Source organism: Chelonia mydas, chromosome 13 (genome assembly GCF_015237465.2).
Source record: "Chelonia mydas isolate rCheMyd1 chromosome 13, rCheMyd1.pri.v2, whole genome shotgun sequence".
NCBI classification, from domain to species: Eukaryota; Metazoa; Chordata; order Testudines; family Cheloniidae; genus Chelonia; species Chelonia mydas.
Window position 1 is genome coordinate 34,556,389 of NC_051253.2, and position 17,473 is coordinate 34,573,861.

The 17,473-nt window shown below is 52.8% G+C and overlaps 1 protein-coding gene across 4 annotated transcripts; it reads left to right on the plus strand.

Moving 5' to 3' along the window:
* The first annotated feature begins 9,827 nt into the window (after positions 1 to 9,827).
* Positions 9,828 to 16,517, plus strand: LOC119567905. 4 transcript variants are annotated; one of them, XM_037915405.2, is made up of 2 exons: positions 9,828 to 9,985; positions 14,050 to 16,517. In XM_037915405.2, exon 2 carries the CDS (start codon positions 14,061 to 14,063, stop codon positions 15,090 to 15,092), a length of 1,032 nt encoding a protein of 343 aa, XP_037771333.1. In that variant the 5' UTR covers positions 9,828 to 9,985; positions 14,050 to 14,060; the 3' UTR covers positions 15,093 to 16,517. The 4 variants fall into 4 exon arrangements, with proteins under 4 accessions (XP_037771333.1, XP_043382818.1, XP_043382819.1 ...); XM_043526883.1 differs by lacking the exon at positions 9,828 to 9,985 and adding an exon at positions 10,022 to 10,124; XM_043526884.1 differs by lacking the exon at positions 9,828 to 9,985 and adding an exon at positions 10,756 to 10,779.
* Positions 16,518 to 17,473: the final 956 nt, after the last annotated feature.

Here is a 17,473-nt window from a genome sequence, read left to right on the forward strand (position 1 = left end):
CACTCTCAGATGTGCAGAATAGGGGTAAGTTAGCTGCAGGGGGCCCGCTGTCTGTGTTGGATGGCGGCTTTGGTTTAGCACTTCTGTTCTGCCCGGCTGCCCTGTCGTGGCCCATCTCATAAGGGGTGCTTACCAATTCCCCCACAGGGAGCAAAAGGTTTCTATGCACCGTCTTTATTTGCCCTGGACTGTCTTCAGGTTTGATCTTGTAGACCGGCAGATCTCCCAGCTTTTCCATCAACAGGTAAGGTATTGCCTTCCATCTGTCAGCTATCTTGTGTTTGCCAGCAATACCCAAATTTCGCAGCAGGACTCTGTCCCCCGGCTGGAGCTCCTGCGAACGCACTCTAGCATCATATCGATGTTTGTTGCGGTCTGCGTTCTTCCGAGCCGCAGCGGTAGCTAAGTGATAAGCATCCCGCAGCTTTTCTCTTAGTCGGGATACATATTGCTGGTGAGTTTCATAGCTATCTCCATCCTCTGATACACCAAAGCACAAGTCTATGGGTAATCTTGGTTCTCGCCCAAACATCAAGAGATATGGGGTGACTCCCGTAGCATCGTTCTTTGTGGCATTGTAGGCATGCACCAGAAATGCGACATGCTGGCTCCAGGTTGCCTTCTGCTCTGGTCGCAAAGTTCCCAGCATATCTAATAGGGTTCGGTTGAACCTCTCTGGCTGAGGATCACCTTGGGGGTGATAAGGCGTTGTCCTAGACTTTTTAATTCCTGCTATCTTCAGCACCTCCTTCAGAAGGTGACTCTCAAAATCCCGCCCCTGATCAGAGTGTATCCGAGCCGGGAATCCATAGACTGAGAAATATTTGTCCCACAATACTCGAGCGACGGTGGTGGCCCTCTGATCACGTGTGGGATATGCCTGTGCATACCGTGTAAAATGGTCAGTCACTACTAGAATGTTCCCAACATTCCTCTTGTCTACCTCTACAGACAAGAAATCAATGCATACCAATTCCAAAGGTTTGTTGCTGGTGATGTTCTTGAGATATGCAGCCCTCGTGGGCAGAGTTTTCCTTTGAACCCATCGAGCGCAAGTCTCACATTTCCTGCGAACATCTTCAGCCATTCGGGGCCAATAGAACCTGCTACGAATAAGTTCCAGGGTCCTCTCCATCCCTAAATGCCCAAAGTCATCATGCAGGGCCCTCATGGCCAGGGCTCTGTACTCTTTTGGCAGTACTAGTTGTGCTCGTTGCTTTTGTAAAGGGTCGGTGGTCATTCGGTGTAGCACTCCCTGAATCAGTTTTAGTTTGGTCCATTCTCTCAATAGCAGTTTACCCTCCGGGTTAGGTGGGACAACCGCAGCTGGGCTTCGCCCCTCCCTTTTGGCAAGTAGTGTATCACAAATGTCAATATCTTGCCGCTGGGCTTCTTGCCAGTCAGCCGCATTGAGCATGGGCAAAGGAGATTGGTCCAATGCAATATAGTTCACTGAAGCAGAAGGCATGCATTCAGGGGGCAGGCCCAAAGCTTCTGCAACACATCCCTGAAGGCTCTCACGGGCCTCTGGCTCTCGGCGACTCACACTGCAAATAGCTCTCACTCCATCTGGGGGTATCACAGCAACTTCTGGAGCCTGCGGACGCCTGGACAATGCATCTGCATCTTCATTGCTTCTCCCTGATCGGTTCGGAATGCTGAACTCATAGCTAGCCAAGGCGGCCACCCATCTCTGCCCTGTAGCATCCAGCTTAGCGCTTGTTAACACATAAGTCAGTGGATTGTTGTCTGTCCACACCTGGAACTGAGCACCATACAAGTAGTCTCGAAATTTCTCAGTGATGGCCCATTTCAAGGCCAAGAATTCCAGCTGGTGGGTGGGATAGCGAGTTTCACTATCGGACAATCCTCGGCTGGCAAAGGCTACAGGTTTATGTTTGCCTTCCACTTCCTGGTACAGGACTGCTCCCAGACCCTCCAAACTGGCATCAGTATGCAGGATAAATGGTTTGCTTGGGTCAGCAAAAACTAGGACTGGAGCATGAGTTAGGCAAGTAATGATTTCTCAAAACGCCCTCTCACATCTCTCATCCCACCGTGGCCCAAATGATTCAAAGGGGCCATAGTGTCTCTGCACAGGAGGCTTTGGGGACCTCCCCTTATTCTTGGTCTTAGATTTGTTCTTGCTGGACTGATGTCCCCTGGTAAGATCATTCAGAGGCTTTACAATCGTAGCATAGTTTTTCACAAACCTGCGGTAGTAGCCACTAAATCCAAGAAAGGTCTTGAGTTCTCTGTAGTTACTTGGACGTGGCCATGTAGTGAGTGCTTCTATTTTATCAGGATCAGTACTCACACCCTCTTGGGACACGATGTGACCCACATACTTCACGGAGGTTCTGCAGAACTGGCATTTGTCAATTGAAAGCTTCAGACCATAATCCTCCAACCTATCAAGCACTTTAAGAAGTCTTTCTTCATGCTCCTCTAAGGTTCTTCCAAACACTATCAGGTCATCCAAATAAACTAACACTTGCAGTAAATTCATGTCTCCCACAACTTTCTCCATGAGACGTTGAAAGGTGGCAGGTGCTCCAGAAATCCCTTGGGGCATGCGTTCGAACTGATAAAACCCTAATGGGCAGATGAAGGCTGTCTTCTCCTTATCTTCTTCTCCCAGAGGGATCTGGTAGTATCCACTTCGAAGATCCAACACGGAGAACCACTGGCTTCCCAGCAAACAGTCTAAGGCATCTTGCACTCGAGGCATAGTGTACTGGTCGACCACAGTACGGCTGTTTAGGGTGCGGTAGTCAATACACATCCGGATTTTCCCAGTCTTTTTACGGACTACCACAATGGGTGAGGCGTATGGGCTGCGGGACTCTGTAATGATGCCATTCGCAGCCAGCTCCTGAAGATGATGTCGCACATCTTCCATCTCAGAGAGAGCAATCTTCCTAGATCTCTCCCTGAAAGGTCGAGAGTCATGTAGTCTGATATTGTGTTCTACTCCTTTTGCACATCCCACATCCCACTCATGCAGTGAGAACACCTTGGATCTTTCACAAAGTTTCTTCCTCAGGCGATCTTTCCACTCCTCGGACACTGGTGAATCTCCAAAGTCAAACTTTGCTGGGTCTATCGTCGGAACTTGAGTTTCACACTGGGGTTTTACAATTGACTCGGGCTCAAAGAGGTCTGCTATCTTTTGTCCTTGCTTCACAAAAATATCACGATTCGTTTCATTAGCAATCAGTATAGTCACCTCTTCCTGGGCTTCAGCAGGTAGGGTTATGACTCCACTAAGAACCAGCACTCCTTCAGGGAGCCCTCCCTCGGTCGGCTGCTCTACCACTGCTAATGTTCTCTTACTCTCTTTCAGGCAGGTACTCATGACAATCACCTCCTTTTCTGTCATTGCAGGCACCACTAAGGGGACCGGGCCTGCGTACCTCAATGCTCCCACCGGCAAATCAGGCATCACTCTTTTTGCGTCCTCAATTTTTCTGTAGGCTGCGGCACAATGTGTGTGTATCACCAAGGTATTCAGGTATTGGTCCCCTGCTCGCTGTCTGCAGTAATCTGCAAGTACCTTAAAGAGGCTGGAGTTGGTCCCTATTAGCACGGACACATCAGAGACACCTTTAGGGTCAGGGCATATTAAAGCTGCAGTGTCCACCTCCTGTCTTACCCCAGCGATCTCTTCTGGGAATTCCAGGTGTACAATGACATACCCCCGATACGGGTATTCATCCATGCTGAGGCCACACAGGCCAAGCCCTGTCAAGGCCTGTATAGGCAGATGCGTAAGCATCTGCTGGTAGAAAGACTGGAATATGATAGTCACTTGGGATCCTGTGTCAAGCACTGCTCTACATTCTGTCCCTTCAACCTTTACAGTGACCTCTGCTCGAGGTCCTATCAATCCTGGTGGGATTCGGGTGGCATGGTTCTTCGCAGGGGAGCCTCCAAACCCTGCAGGCCTAGGCGGCTCCCTTCCCGGGCCCTGGGGCCGTTTTCCGACTTTCCCCAGGTGGTCCTCAGCTTTTGGTATACTAGCGGGGGATTCTCTGCATTCTGACACCTGGCAGCAATGTGCCCATCCTGACCACACCGGTAGCAGAAGAAGGATTGCCCTTTCCCGTGTTGCTGGGGTGGGGCAGAGGTTCTAACTGTAGTCTTCTGGACCGTGGTAACGGGGGTTCCTTGTACCCTGAAGTATTTGCTGAATCGATGGTATTCTCTAGTTCAGCCACTTTCTGTGTCAGGACCTGCACTCGTTGGGTAAGTTCCTCTTGAGGATTCACCATCAGCACCTTGGGCATTCGTATGGATGTTGTGGCAGTTGCCTGGGGTGGCTGAACCTCCCAAACCTCACCAGCTGCCTGCCTCTCTTCCTCCTCTCGGACCTCTTTTATCAGCCGAGAGTAACCCGGTGGATTGTCTTGGCGCTCCCTTAATCGAAGGTGGAGAAGGATTGGGTTCTGATATTGAATTCCCCTCACAATCTGAGCCAATCTAGTCCGGTCCATTTGCTCAACCGCCACTGCTCCCCTCATGATGGCTCTCTGTAATAATTTCTCCAACCTCTGTATATAGGCAGAAACTTTCTCTCCCTTTTGTTGCCTGGCATTGAGGAACTTGCAATAAACATTCTCTGAGCCCTCGGTTCTCCCAAAGGCATGATCAAGGGCCTCTAGGCAGTCCTTTACCTTGACCGCAGGGTTACTGAGCTTCAGGGTGCGAATCACATCTAGGGCTGGCCCCCTGAGGCACTCTACTAGTCGCCTTCTCTTTTCAGCATCAGGTACTGCCCACTCCTGCAGCATTTCAGTGGTGTGTTCCAGCCAGGGTTCAAATGCTTCCTCCCCAAGTATTGGGGTGGGACCCCCAGAAAACAACCTCAGTTTACGATAGGGGCTTGACTCAGGGTGGGGTGGCACAATCTTCTCTAATGCTTGCCCCAAAGCCTTCACCCACTCATCAGGTGATGGAGCAGCCTCCCGGGGTGGGACTCCTGGGTCAAGGCCCAACAGACCCGGCATATCAGCCAAGGTCCTCCCCTCTTTCCCCAAAAAGGCCGACATTTTCTTTAAAAACTCCACTTCAGAGGCAGGGGCTGGTGAGGGCTGGCTCCCAGTAGTTATTACCTTCCACTCACCATCTTCCACTGCTATCGTGCCTGGAACCTGTAGAGGGTCCACAGCCGACGGCAGCTCACACAGTACAGCAAAATCTCCGTCCTCCCTCACAAACATGCGCCCATGCATTTTACACCCCACTCAGGTACTCAGTGGATGCCCTTAAGGCAGGCTCTATTGAGCCTTCATCAAATGCCTCCGGCACCCCGGTCACCAGGACACAGTTCCTAGGGTTACTATTCATCCCCCTGCACCAATCCTCTAGCAAGTGTAGGGCCATTATACAAACTGTAATTCCTTTCCCAAATATAACAGATCAAAACAACAACAACCAGATTTTGGCTTTTCCCAATTTAATGACTCACCTAAGATGTGCTTGCGAGGGGTACTGACCCAATCTTATCCCGGATGAGCCCCCAAAAATGTAACCCTTCTGCCAGGCCAAGTTGATAGCAGCAAGGGCCAGGTTCAGTACACAGGGGTTCCCTCTCATCAAAGCAAACGCAAAACTGGCTCGAGCCCCCACCCAGTGACCTGGGAAAATCTTACACACCCCCTGGGCGCCTCAAGAGGCAATACTTCCCCTCTCGCAAGCACAGAGTCTCGGTGTAGCAGAGAATCTTTAATAACATGAGGTAAACGACATCAGCATTAAATTGGGGAAACACCACAACTAGTGTTCATTAACCAAACCATGAGCAAAGACCCACCCCACCAAATTGAGCCACATCCTTTCCCTCGGGTTCTTGAGTCCCCGAACCCAAACGTCTCTTGAGTCCAGCAATCCACAAATCACCCAAAGTCCAAAAAGTCCAGCCCCAGAGTTCAAAAGTTCATCTGCATAGTGTTACTCCCCAGTCTGGCTAAAATGTGCCTGTGTGTGGGGGAAAGAGGTAAGGGGCACCTTACGTGTCCTGAAGCTGACTGCCCCACAGGGCTCTGCTCTGCTCTGCTCTGCTCTGCTCTGCCGTCTCACAAACGGCTCCACTCTGCACAGCTCGCCATCTCACAAATGCTCCACTCCGCCGTCTCACAAACAGCTCCGCTCTGCACAGCTCGCCTAGCCATCTCACAGACCTTCCGCCAGCCTATCCACAAACAGCACCACTGCACTCTAGCTCTTCCGGGTCCCCACTACTTGACACAGTGCTCAGTGATTTCAGCTCATAGTAGTAGGAGCCTTAGTGCTGGTGCACCACAAGGCCAAAGTGAATTCAGCACAGTACCTGTAGCAAAACTCTCAATAGACCCAAAATTAGCTCTGACATTGCACAGTGGAGAGAGACAGAGGTGCAATTGGTGTTTCATGCCCTCACAAAACAGCCCACACCACCAAGTACTCATACATATCTCAAGCCTCTCTCCATTCACAGAGTTTTGGAACCCATGTCCCTTGCCTAGCGAGTGCTACTCGGTTGATGGTGAGTCCCTCCATCATAACAAAAGGCCAAGTACAGTTCCAAGCACAGTTCCCATAATCAGGGTAATAACAATTTATTCTTCCCGCCCCAATAACAGAGACACTGGGGATCCCACAACAGTGACCATTTGGGCAGTTATGGCCTCATTCTAGGCGGGGTGGGTTTGCCTATGCAAATGAGATCAGTCCCTGAAGTTCTTTTCCACAACTTGCCACACCTCACCACCAGATGTCAGGGTGGAGCTCATCCTGACTCTGCTTACATCCACTTCACCCTCTCTGAGGAGCACAGTGAAGCAGGCTGACATTGCTGGGGATAGAGCTTGCAAAGGAGGGAGAGAGATGCAGGTCTCCGCCCAAGGGAGGCGACAGCTGAGGAGCCGGAAGGCTGAGGGTGGGTGTCCTTGTTGGACCACAGAGTGGGGGATTTTTGGCACCCACACAACTTTACCGCTGCCCCCCTGGAATCGGCAAGCACCACAGGGAATTAGCCGTGTGCATGGCAGCTGCAGTCCCTGGGTTGGGTGCAGCCGAACGGTGAGGAGATAAGATGGAGCGTCTTGGCAGAGCGGGGCTTGTGATATGAAGAGATCTGGAGATCAGTTTGAGGAGTGGAGCAGAGCTTGGTGATGGAGAAAATATGGAGGGGCCCTGCCCATCTTGGCTGGCCTCAGGTCCCTCGCCATGTGCATGATCAAAGGACAGAGGCGCATGTGCACCGCCAGGGACCCGGAACCCCTTGTTCCAGCACAGTGTTGCGTAGGTGTCGTCAGCAGAGGAGTACAGGGGTCTCCTTGCCAGGGGACTCACCAGCAGAGGGCCGGACGGTGCAGAGGGCAGCAGAGGGTGGGGGTGGGGATGGGGAAGGGGCGGCTATACTGTACAATGGGCACGAGGGGCAACAGAGTGTGGGGGTGGGGAAGGGGCGGCTATACTGTATAATGGGCACGAGGGCACCAGAGGGTGGGTGTGGGGAAGGGGCGGCTATACTGTATAATGGGCATGAGGGCAGCAGAGGGTGGGGGTGGAGAAGGGGCGGCTATACTGTATAATGGGCACGAGGGCAGCAGAGGGTGGGGGTGGGGAAGGGGCGGCTATACTGTATCACGGGCAGCACAGAGTGGACACCCCATGTCGATAATCCGGCCTGGAGCAAAAGCTCTGAGACGTGTGAACGGCTCCATTCTGCTCAGCGGTTGTTCCCATTCCCCACCCCCAGTGGCAGTGCTGCAGGGCCTGTTCCATGCACCGATGACGCCTGTTCTCAGCTCCTTCCCCCGCTCGCAGCCCTGTGTGCCTGGTGCCGCTCCCTGCATGCCCTTTCTTAGTGCACATCAGAGCACCGGAGCATCCTCACCTGCTGGGGAACCCGCTCGCCTCTGGAAACGGGGGACTTATTGCTGCTCACGGCTGTTGTATCCAAAGTAGGGGCATTAGTCCGGGCAGGGAGCCAGCTGTACAAGGGGACGTCCGCCCTGTGTCGGGGCAGCACGTGTAGAGCTGTGGTTGAGCTGGGCCCCTGCAAAGATCAGTGTAGCCACGGCCAGAGAGGTTATCCCCCTGCGTATGACTCTTCAGGGTCCCAGCTGGGATTGTGCCAGGGGGCTTATGTGTCTCAGCCTGCCCAGAGAGCAAGCAGTCCCTTTCCACTCATGGTGCAACAACACAGCACATAGGGGAAACTGAGGCACAGCCAGGCCTCATAAACATATTACAGAATATTCCCACATTGTCACACGGTTCAGAGGACAGACGCCCTGGGAAACGATCGGCAAAGGGAAGAGTTCAAGCAGCTGCTCTTGTAAATCCAGGAGATCTCAGCAAAAGACTCTTCTGGCTGTAGAGAACCCAAGTACCAGGCGCGCCGCCTGTTTTGGGGGCCAGTACAGGGTACCGGGCTGCTTACGGGGCTGTACAAAAGACACTGGATAGGCCCTTGGACAGGAGAGTAATACAGGAGTGTCACTGTACTTTGAATAGTCCAACCCAAAACCTAACGGGACCTGGCAACTTCTAGTAGACCACAGACAACTTGGTGGGACTTAGCTCCAGGGATACACTTGCCAAGGGCTGCGGTGGCAGCTCAGTCCCTGGCAGCTGGTTTTCAAAAAGCTCTGCCCTCGTTCAAACAGGAATCAATTTGGGGCAGCTCGCCATCCTGTGCTCTACAGGAGATCAGACCAGATGATCGCAATGGTCCCGTCTGGCCTTGGAATCTACGCAGCAAAGGAGCTCAGGTTTTCTAAAGCCAAACTCTTCTCTGCCCTGGAGGTCGGGGTTGGACTCCCCAGTTGGGTCCGGGTGATCGGTGTCAATAAGTTAATCACCGACATGGCCCCTGGAGGAGATGCTCCTTTGGGGATGCCGATGCCCCTCCAGAGTTCAGCCTCTCCCTGCACTGGGGTGATGCAGCTGCCATGGAAGATGATAAATATTCACTGACAAAAAACCAACAGCAATGCAGCATTCCGTCTGCCCGGCAGTATACGGCGCCCTTCCGGAACACTGCTTGCAGCAAAACCGGCACCTCTGACGAGTTAAGGGACCTGCCTCGCCGGAGAACGAAACTCTCAGGCAGGTTAGGTTTTGATTTCTGCTTCCCCAAAGACCTGCGGGGGGTGCCATGCACTCACAGGGGGTATTCCTCAAAGGAGCGAGACCACCATGCCAACACCAGAGCTGTGGTTCAATCCCCCAGGTCTGGGCAAAAAAAGAATAAGTTGCAAAAATACATCAACGGTGAGAAAAGCTGGTATTTTTTTCCAGGCAGCCTGTATCTCAGGAACCCCTAGGTCAAATAACCCCAAATTTGGATCAGTAACCCTAAGGGGTGCGCTTTGGCAGAGGGTGAGAGGGGATGCAGTAGGGGGCATTCCACCCTTGGAATTAGAGCTGACCCAAATGCCCCAGCATGGTGCTGGGGGGCAGAGAGTGGGATGGGTGACTCAGGAAGGGGTGCTGTGCCCTGTTCTGTGCTGCTGTTTGTGCATTTTTCTACAAAGCGCCCAGCCACTCCTGCTCATTAACTCTGCCCTGGCAATGTGGGTTAATTCTGCTGCCCGGGTTGCATCCCAGAATTGAGGAAATCTGCCTCCCGCGGTGCCATGGGGATGTGACATCCTGACCCGGCACCGGGACGCCACCCAGTGCTACTCACTGCCCCCCCCCGCAGCACCCCGGAGGGCACTGGGATGGGGACCCCAGTGCACAGTGAGGGGCAGGTCATTGTAATAGCTGTGAGCAAAGTATGTCCCAACCACTCTGCCGTGGGTCAGGGCAAAGCTTCCCCTTTCGATGGGGCGTCGCCGCTTCTTGTGGGCCTGGATTATGAACTACTTAACGTCAGATATTTCTCTGCCACCAGTTCCCTCTTCTTTTAACTCCCATGCAGCCAGGGGGAGGCCAGCTCTGCAGACAGCTGGATCAATTCTCCGGGGGAAACAGAGGCACCAGGACTAGGGTGAGTGGGAGAGCATGGGAGAAGGGCACTGGTATAATGCAGGTAGGATTGTTCAGCACTTTAGCTGGTAGAGAGGAATGGTAGGAAATGCACCAAAGAGGAGTTCAGACAAGGCTCTTCTCTCCTATACGTTCCAAAGGTTTGTACAAAGAAGGTGGGTGTTGTTTTACAGGGGGGGAAACTGAGGCAAACAAAACTGAAGCCGCCTACAAGAGGTCAGTGGTTGAGCCAGGATGAGAATCTAGGGCTCATGAATCCCAGCCGGGGTCCCCCGCATCCCTTGTTCAAGGCTACTTGGGATCCTGAGGGAATGGGGGAAGGGTGGTCCCCAAGAAGGGGGGATCCTGAAGGATTGGGGAAAGGGGATGTCCCTGGGAAGGGGGATACTGAAGGGATTGGAGGAAGGGGGGTCCTCTGGAAGTGGGATCCTGAGGGGATTGGGAGAAGGGCAGTCCCAAAGAAGGGGGGTGCTGAAGGGATTAGGGGAAGGGGGTCCCCTGCAAAAGGGATCCTGAGGGGATTGGGGGAAGGGCGGTCCCCAGGAAGGGGGATCCTCAGGGAATTGGGGGAAGGGCAGTCCCCAGGAAGCGGGATTCTGAGGGAATGGGGAGGGGGGGGCCCACGTGAGGGGGGAACGAAGGTTAAGCCATAGACCATGCTGCCCATATCCCCCTGAACTATGGGAACAATGCTCCTTTATCTTGTTGGGAACATTTATCGTTTCGAGCTGCTCCTCCCCACCCTGATCTCAGCTCTCCAGCCCTCCTCCTGGGATAGAGTCCTGTTCATCGCAGGTTCATGCTGCTTTATGGAGATTGTAATCTCTTCTCGGCTGGGACCCTCTCTTACTGCATGTTTGTAAAATGCCTTGCAGAATAGGGCCATGATCTCAGCTGGGGGGCACCTGGTGCCTACAGCTCCGGGCCAGGGGCGGCAGAGCCCGGGGCTGGGTCCCGCTGGAGAAAGTCCCCCCGGGCTGGGCACACAAAGACTTTCAATGAAAGTCTGTCCCTGGTGCAGGCCCAGCTGGGGAAGAAGCAGCTGCTCAGCCTGGGCTCCCAGCTCCCCCTGGAGGCTACGAAGCTCCACCCCCATGTCTCTGTTCATTGTTTTTCCTGCTTCCTTTCTTCCTGCCAGTCCTCGTTCCCCCAGCCCATTCCTGGCTCCTTCCACACCGACCTGAGCCGGGGTCCCCCATGCCCTTTTAAATTGCCTGGGCCCCTGGGCAGTTGCCCCTTTTGCCCCGCCCTGTCAGCGGGGCCTAGTTAAGGGGCTGATATGTATGCTAAAGATTGCTAAAGACAGACTCTCCTAGCTTCTCCTGGGGATCTGGTTTCCTGTCTACTGTAGAGTCATTGTCAAAGATTGGGACTGGGGTTATTACCCGGTGTGTCCCCAGGCAGTAGAACAAAGAGGCGATGTCACATGTACATATGTTGTGACTAGAAACAATGCGGTACTGACCCTCCCTTATAGGTTTCCCTCGCCGCTGGTTGGCTCCGTTTTGTTAACCCGACGGGCATGAGGCAGTGGCCTCGTTTGCCTCGTTGGACTGGTCTGACTCCGGCTGTCCATGCCATGGAATTGCAATCTCAAAGACTTTGCATTTGCACACAAATCGAAATCCCCAGATGGAACAGGGAGAATTCTGAATTCTTCCGCTACCCTAGCTGTGCCCTTTGGGGAGGTGGATGAATTTCAGCGATGGGAGAACCCCGATGGAGAATTGCATAGCCGCAAGCTGTGGGAGTGGCGGGCCATTGGGACTGGGGTTATTACCCGGTGTGTCCCCAGGCAGTAGAACAAAGAGGCGATGTCACATGTACATATGTTGTGACTAGAAACAATGCGGTACTGACCCTCCCTTATAGGTTTCCCTCGCCGCTGGTTGGCTCCGTTTTCTTAACCCGACGGGCATGAGGCAGTGGCCTCGTTTGCCTCGTTGGACTGGTCTGACTCAGGCTGTCCATGCCATGGAATTGCAATCTCAAAGACTTTGCATTTGCACACAAATCGAAATCCCCAGATGGAACAGGGAGAATTCTGAATTCTTCCGCTACCCTAGCTGTGCCCTTTGGGGAGGTGGATGAATTTCAGCGATGGGAGAACCCCGATGGAGAATTGCATAGCCGCAAGCTGTGGGAGTGGCGGGCCATTGGGACTGGGGTTATTACCCGGTGTGTCCCCAGGCAGTAGAACAAAGAGGCAATGTCACTGCGAGAGGACGACAAAGCACCAAGGAACCTTAATGCTGTGCTAACCTCATTGTTTTGGTCTGCTTTCCCCCACCATGCTGTTCTCTCACATTGAGCTATTTCATAAGGCGGGAGGGAAGAAAGACAAGATACACTGGGGTTGTGTCCTGGTACAGGCAGGGAGTGCTGTCACGTCCAGACTGGTATGGAATGTGGTTACCAAATCAGAGCCAGAAAAGGCATGCAACAAGTAACGGCTGGTGGGGGATATGTGCCATTCCCTCCAGCTAGTGGATATCAATACAGGCCCTCCTAGATGAATGTGTGTGCAGCAGATTTGCTGTGGACGGTGCACACGCCACCAGATTAATTGCTTCCCAAGAGGAGGGGTATGTATGTCTCCATCCTGCCCTGTGCTGCTTTCCTTCAGCTCATCTGGTGAGCTGGTTAGCATGGCTGTTTGGGCTCATGAACATTTTTAATATTGATCCACAAGAGCAACTGGCTATATTTCTGTCAGTCATCCTGAGGGGACTGGGGGAGAAGGGGGTCCCAGGACAGAGGAGATCCTGAGGGGATTGGGGGAAGTGGGGCCCCTGGGAACGGGGGATTCCTGGGACCCCCTTCTCCTCCTGAGAATCCCCCGTTCCCAGGGGCTGCACTTCCCCCAATCCCCTCAGGATCCCCTCTGTCCTGGGACCCCCTTCTCCCCCTGAGAAAGGGGGATCCTGATGGGATGGGGGGGAAGGAGAGTCCCTGGGAACGGTGATCCTGAGGGAATGGGGGAAGGGTGGTTCCCCGGGAAGGGGGATCATGAGGGGAAGGGGGGGTCCCTTGGAAGGGGGATCCTGAGAGGATACGGGGAAGGGGTGTTCCTGCGAAGGGGGATCCTGAGGGGATTAGGGGAAGGGGGTCCCCTGGAAGAGGTGACCCTAAGGAGATTGGGGGAAGGGCGGTCCCCAGGAAGGGGGATCCTCAGGGGATTGGGGGAAGGGGTTCCCGGGGAACAGAGATCCTGAGGGGACTGGGGGAAGGGGGTTCCAAGCGAGGGGGGAACAAAGGTTAAGCCATAGCCCATGCTGCCCATATCCCCCTGAACTATGGGAACAATGCTCCTTTCTCTTGTTGGGAACATTTGCCAGCCTGACTCCTGATCATTGGGGTGCTCTAAGTTCCTTGGCTTGCTTTCTTGGAGCGCTGATCCCCCATTCTCCAGCTAGCATCGGGGAGCCTTGAGTGCAACTATCCCCCAAAAATCAAGTTCTGAGCTGGCCCCCCAAAACCCAGAGGCCATTTCTGAAAACTTCGGTTTGAACGTTGCAGTGGGTTTGGGAGCCTAAAGCATCAGGGACTGAAGAAGGGCAAAGTCTTGTTCTTAATGGTATCGTTTAGAGCTGCTCCTCCCCACCCTGATCTCAGGTCTCCAGCCCTTATCCCGGGCTAGGGTCCTGTTCATCACAGCCATAGGTAGGGTGACCAGACATCCCAATAAAATCGGGATTGTCCCGATTTTTAGGTCTTTGTCCCATGTCCTGACCAATGCACGGTCGGGATGCCATTTGTCCCGATATTGTGGCTTTGGCCGTTCCGGTGTTTTTTGGGTGTTTTTTGCTTCCGGAACTCCGGCCATTTTTCTTTTTTTTTTGCTTCCCCCATGTGTCCCAATATTTTCTCCGTTTCATCTGGTCACCCTAGCCATAAGCCCCACCATGCTGTCTTATGGAGATTGTAATCTCTTCTTGGCTGGGACCCTCTCTTACCACATGTATGTAAAATGCCTAGCAGAATAGGGCTGTGATCCCAGCTGCGGGCTCCAGGTGCCACTCCAATACAAAATAATTAATGGGAAGAAACTATTTTATCTTCTAGTGCTGAACACCATGCCTGCAATAGTCCCCAAGAGCAAAGCCCCGGGGGTCGATTTCTGCGGGGTGGACGAATATTACTACATCGTCCGCTCAGACCTGGGCTGCTACATGAGGTCGACCAATTTCAACGAAGGAAAAGATCTGAACGTGTATAGTCTGCACCCCTCCTGCCAGGGCGGGGAGCACTATCTCGCCCACGAGGCTGACCTCTTCTTCATCATCAAAGGAGAGACTTATCGCCATGTGTCCAGCATGAACACGGACACAGACGCCGTAGTCTACAATCTCCACCCCAATTGCCAGGGAGGAGACCATTATCTCTCAGCCTTTGGGTACTTCTACATTGTCTTCCAGAGCAAGGGTGTGTACCGCAGGGTCACCTGCCTGAACACCGATTCTGATGCTGTCGAATACAGCCTCCACCCGTCCTGCAGAGATGGCCTCTATTACTGGGGTATCAAGGGCCATTATTATTTTGTCAAGCCCCATGACAAATGGGGGATCCAGTATTATCAAACCACCAATTTTAACGCCATCGAAGATGCCAAAACCTATTCCTTCCACCCGGATGTGCTCAACTTCCTCCCTGGTGGGTTGGCTATCACCCAGGGTTCAGCTTTCGGCACCTGGGAGGCCATCAAGACCATCTCCAATGATTCCAACACGCCCATCACCTGGAACAAGAAGATCACCAGGAAGGTGGGCTATGCCAAGGAGAAAATGAGCAGCATAGAGCACAACTGGAGCGTGAGCATCTCAGCATCAAAACAGTCAGGAGCCCTCACCGAAGACATTGCCAAGTACCAGTTCTCCCTCACTACTCAATACGGCGGGAAAAGCGTCAACACGGAGAAGGAGAACTGGAGCGAGGCCACCGACGTGGAAGAGTCTGTCAGCCTGACCCTGCAGCCAAGAGAGAAAATCTACATATGGCAGTACCAGCTGGGCCTGGGCAAGAAAAGCATCTTGTTCTGCCGTGACATGAAATTCAACGGCAATTCAAACCCACCTACTGAAGTCCCCCTGCCGCCTTCTAACCAGTGATCTGAAATAGGGAGCTCCCAGGAATACCTAAAGGTCCGCTCGCTGCCTTGCAGTATTGCTAAGAATTGGGGTTGTCGGGGGTATATTTAGGGTTAGTATTTTACAGTAGTCGTAGTGGCTTTGCAGTGCAGGGTGTTTAGTGAGGCCCAGTCTGCCTTTAGGAATAGCAGCTAGGATTAAGATACAGAGACACAACCCTACAATCTACCATAATGATCGTACCATGGGCTTCCAGAAAACCGGTTGCCAACGGGCTTGCAGCTAACATGGCTGGAAAAGCATTTCCTGAGCCAGCATGGACAGAGCACCAAAACATTAAAAATTCTGCACCAAAAAATTAAAAATTCTGGGCAGAATATTTTAAAATTCTGCAAAATATCACATATATTATTTATCAAAATAACACGATATAATCACACCAGTTTCAATTATTTTCAGAATTTATTTCAAAATACCTGTAACAACACAGACACACAAAAAATTCCCCGTTTCTCTGCCCCCTTCCCGGCAGAGCCAAGGAGAGGGGCCAGACACTCACACCCCCTCCCCGCAGAGCCCAGGAATCCAGAGGGACAAACAGCCTGATGCTGGGGCCTGAGCTTGTGTGGAGTTTCCTGCACGCTGCCTCCTTCTTACATGGGGAGCGGAGAACTGCTGCTGCTGGGAACCCTCCAGTTCCTCCCCCACCTCTTACCAGCAACGTCCTCCATGTGCGAGCTGGGCTCTGCCGGGTCCAGAAGCCCCTAGTGGTGGCCAGCAGCTCTGCAGCCCATTTCTACTCAGGGGGGAGGAAAGGAAATTCTGTGTGCACAACATTAATTTTGGGGCAAATTCTGCATTGCACAGTGGTGCAGAATTCCCCCAGGAGTAACATACACACCAGTTTCAGGCGGGTTTGTACTTAACATGGCTCCACCGTGCCTCCGCTGCTACTCCCCACGCTAACACAGGTGCATTGCTATTTGCACTCGCACGAGTATATGTGCATGAGCGAATCACACCCCTGCCTCATAGTGCAGACGTCGCTCTGGTTCCACTCTCCTGTCACACGGGAACAAGAGGTTTGCTCAGGGAGCGCTGTGATTACGCCTCTGCAAGCTGGGATTTTAGGCAGGAGTTCGGTGGCTCACTCCCAGACATAAAATCAGCTCTGGGATTGGGAAGTAACCCTTACACAGCAGGCAGAGATCACCACCCCTCAGTGATCCGCACAGATCACAGGTGAAAAGGGTGGGGGAAGAGCCTCAGTGTGTTTTCTCAGTCACATAGGATTGTGTGTAGTTTTATTTTGTGCCTGTTGTTACTTCTGGCTATGAATTAGCCAAGTCAGTTTTCTCAAGGGCTCGTCTTTACTAGAAGCTGCGACCAAAGACTCCAACTTCACATAAATAACTTTGTATCAATAAAATTATCCGAGGCATAAAATAAAGTGACTCCTGCCGTGTTTCTTCCTTTTGTTCGTGTGAATGTTACTTAACGGGAGGTGTGCTGGAGGGGAGGGATCGGGACTCATTGCCCAGCCGGCTTCATAAATTCCGTTCCTAAAAACTGGACAATGCGTTGCAGCATGTGGGGCAAAACTGTCCACTAGGCAAGAGAAATGAGGTCAGGACGAAGGACAAGTTTGGGGTTCTTTCCAATGAGCTTCAGAGCTCAGGGCATCTGGGGAATGGAATATGGAGCCTTTCACCTCTAGGTCCCCAACCTAGCTCCAGATCAGGGTGAATGGCTCCTCCAGAGAGACTGGGCAGCAGACTATGCAGCCTTTCACCTCTAGGATACCAAGTGAAATCCAGACAGCTGAGGATGTGCTGGCTCAGCGGAGCATTTGTGTCAAGGAATGGGATACAGAGCCTTCCCTCTTACAGGCACCACTTCCAACCTGGCCCTGTTTTAGTGGCATTGGCTAGCTCAGAGGGGACTGAGGAATGGCATGTGCAGCTGTTGCTCCTCTTGCCTTGAGTGCTTCGCTAATATTGCAGCTGTGGCCCATTAAAATAAATCGGGGAGTTCCCACGTCAAGCTATCGTTTCCCCCCCTCCCTTCCCCCCACAACTTGAGACCATTGCTTCTTGTTCTGGCATCTGCCTCCACTGAGAACAGCTGAGCTCCATCCTCTCTGGAACCCCGCTTCAGGGAGTTGAAGGCTGCAAGCAAATCCCCCCTCACTCTTCTCTTCTGCAGACTAAATAAGCCCAGTTCCCTCAGCCTCTCCTCATAAGCCATGTGCCCCAGCCCCCTAATCATTTTCATTGCCTTCCGCTGGACTCTCTCCAATTTGTCCACATCCTTTCTGTAGTGGGGGGCCCAAAACTGGACGCAATACTCCAGGTGTGGCCTCACCAGTGCCAAAGAATGGGGAATAAGCACTTCCCTCGATC

Bases quoted from the DNA above. Each gene is read 5' to 3' on its own strand.
- LOC119567905 (XM_043526883.1), top strand. From the start codon at position 10,073: ATGCACCAAAGAGGAGTTCAGACAAGGCTCTTCTCTCCTATACGTTCC. The intron at 10,125-14,049 runs GTTTGTACAAAG...TTTATCTTCTAG, and splicing joins CTCTCCTATACGTTCCAAAG to TGCTGAACACCATGCCTGCA.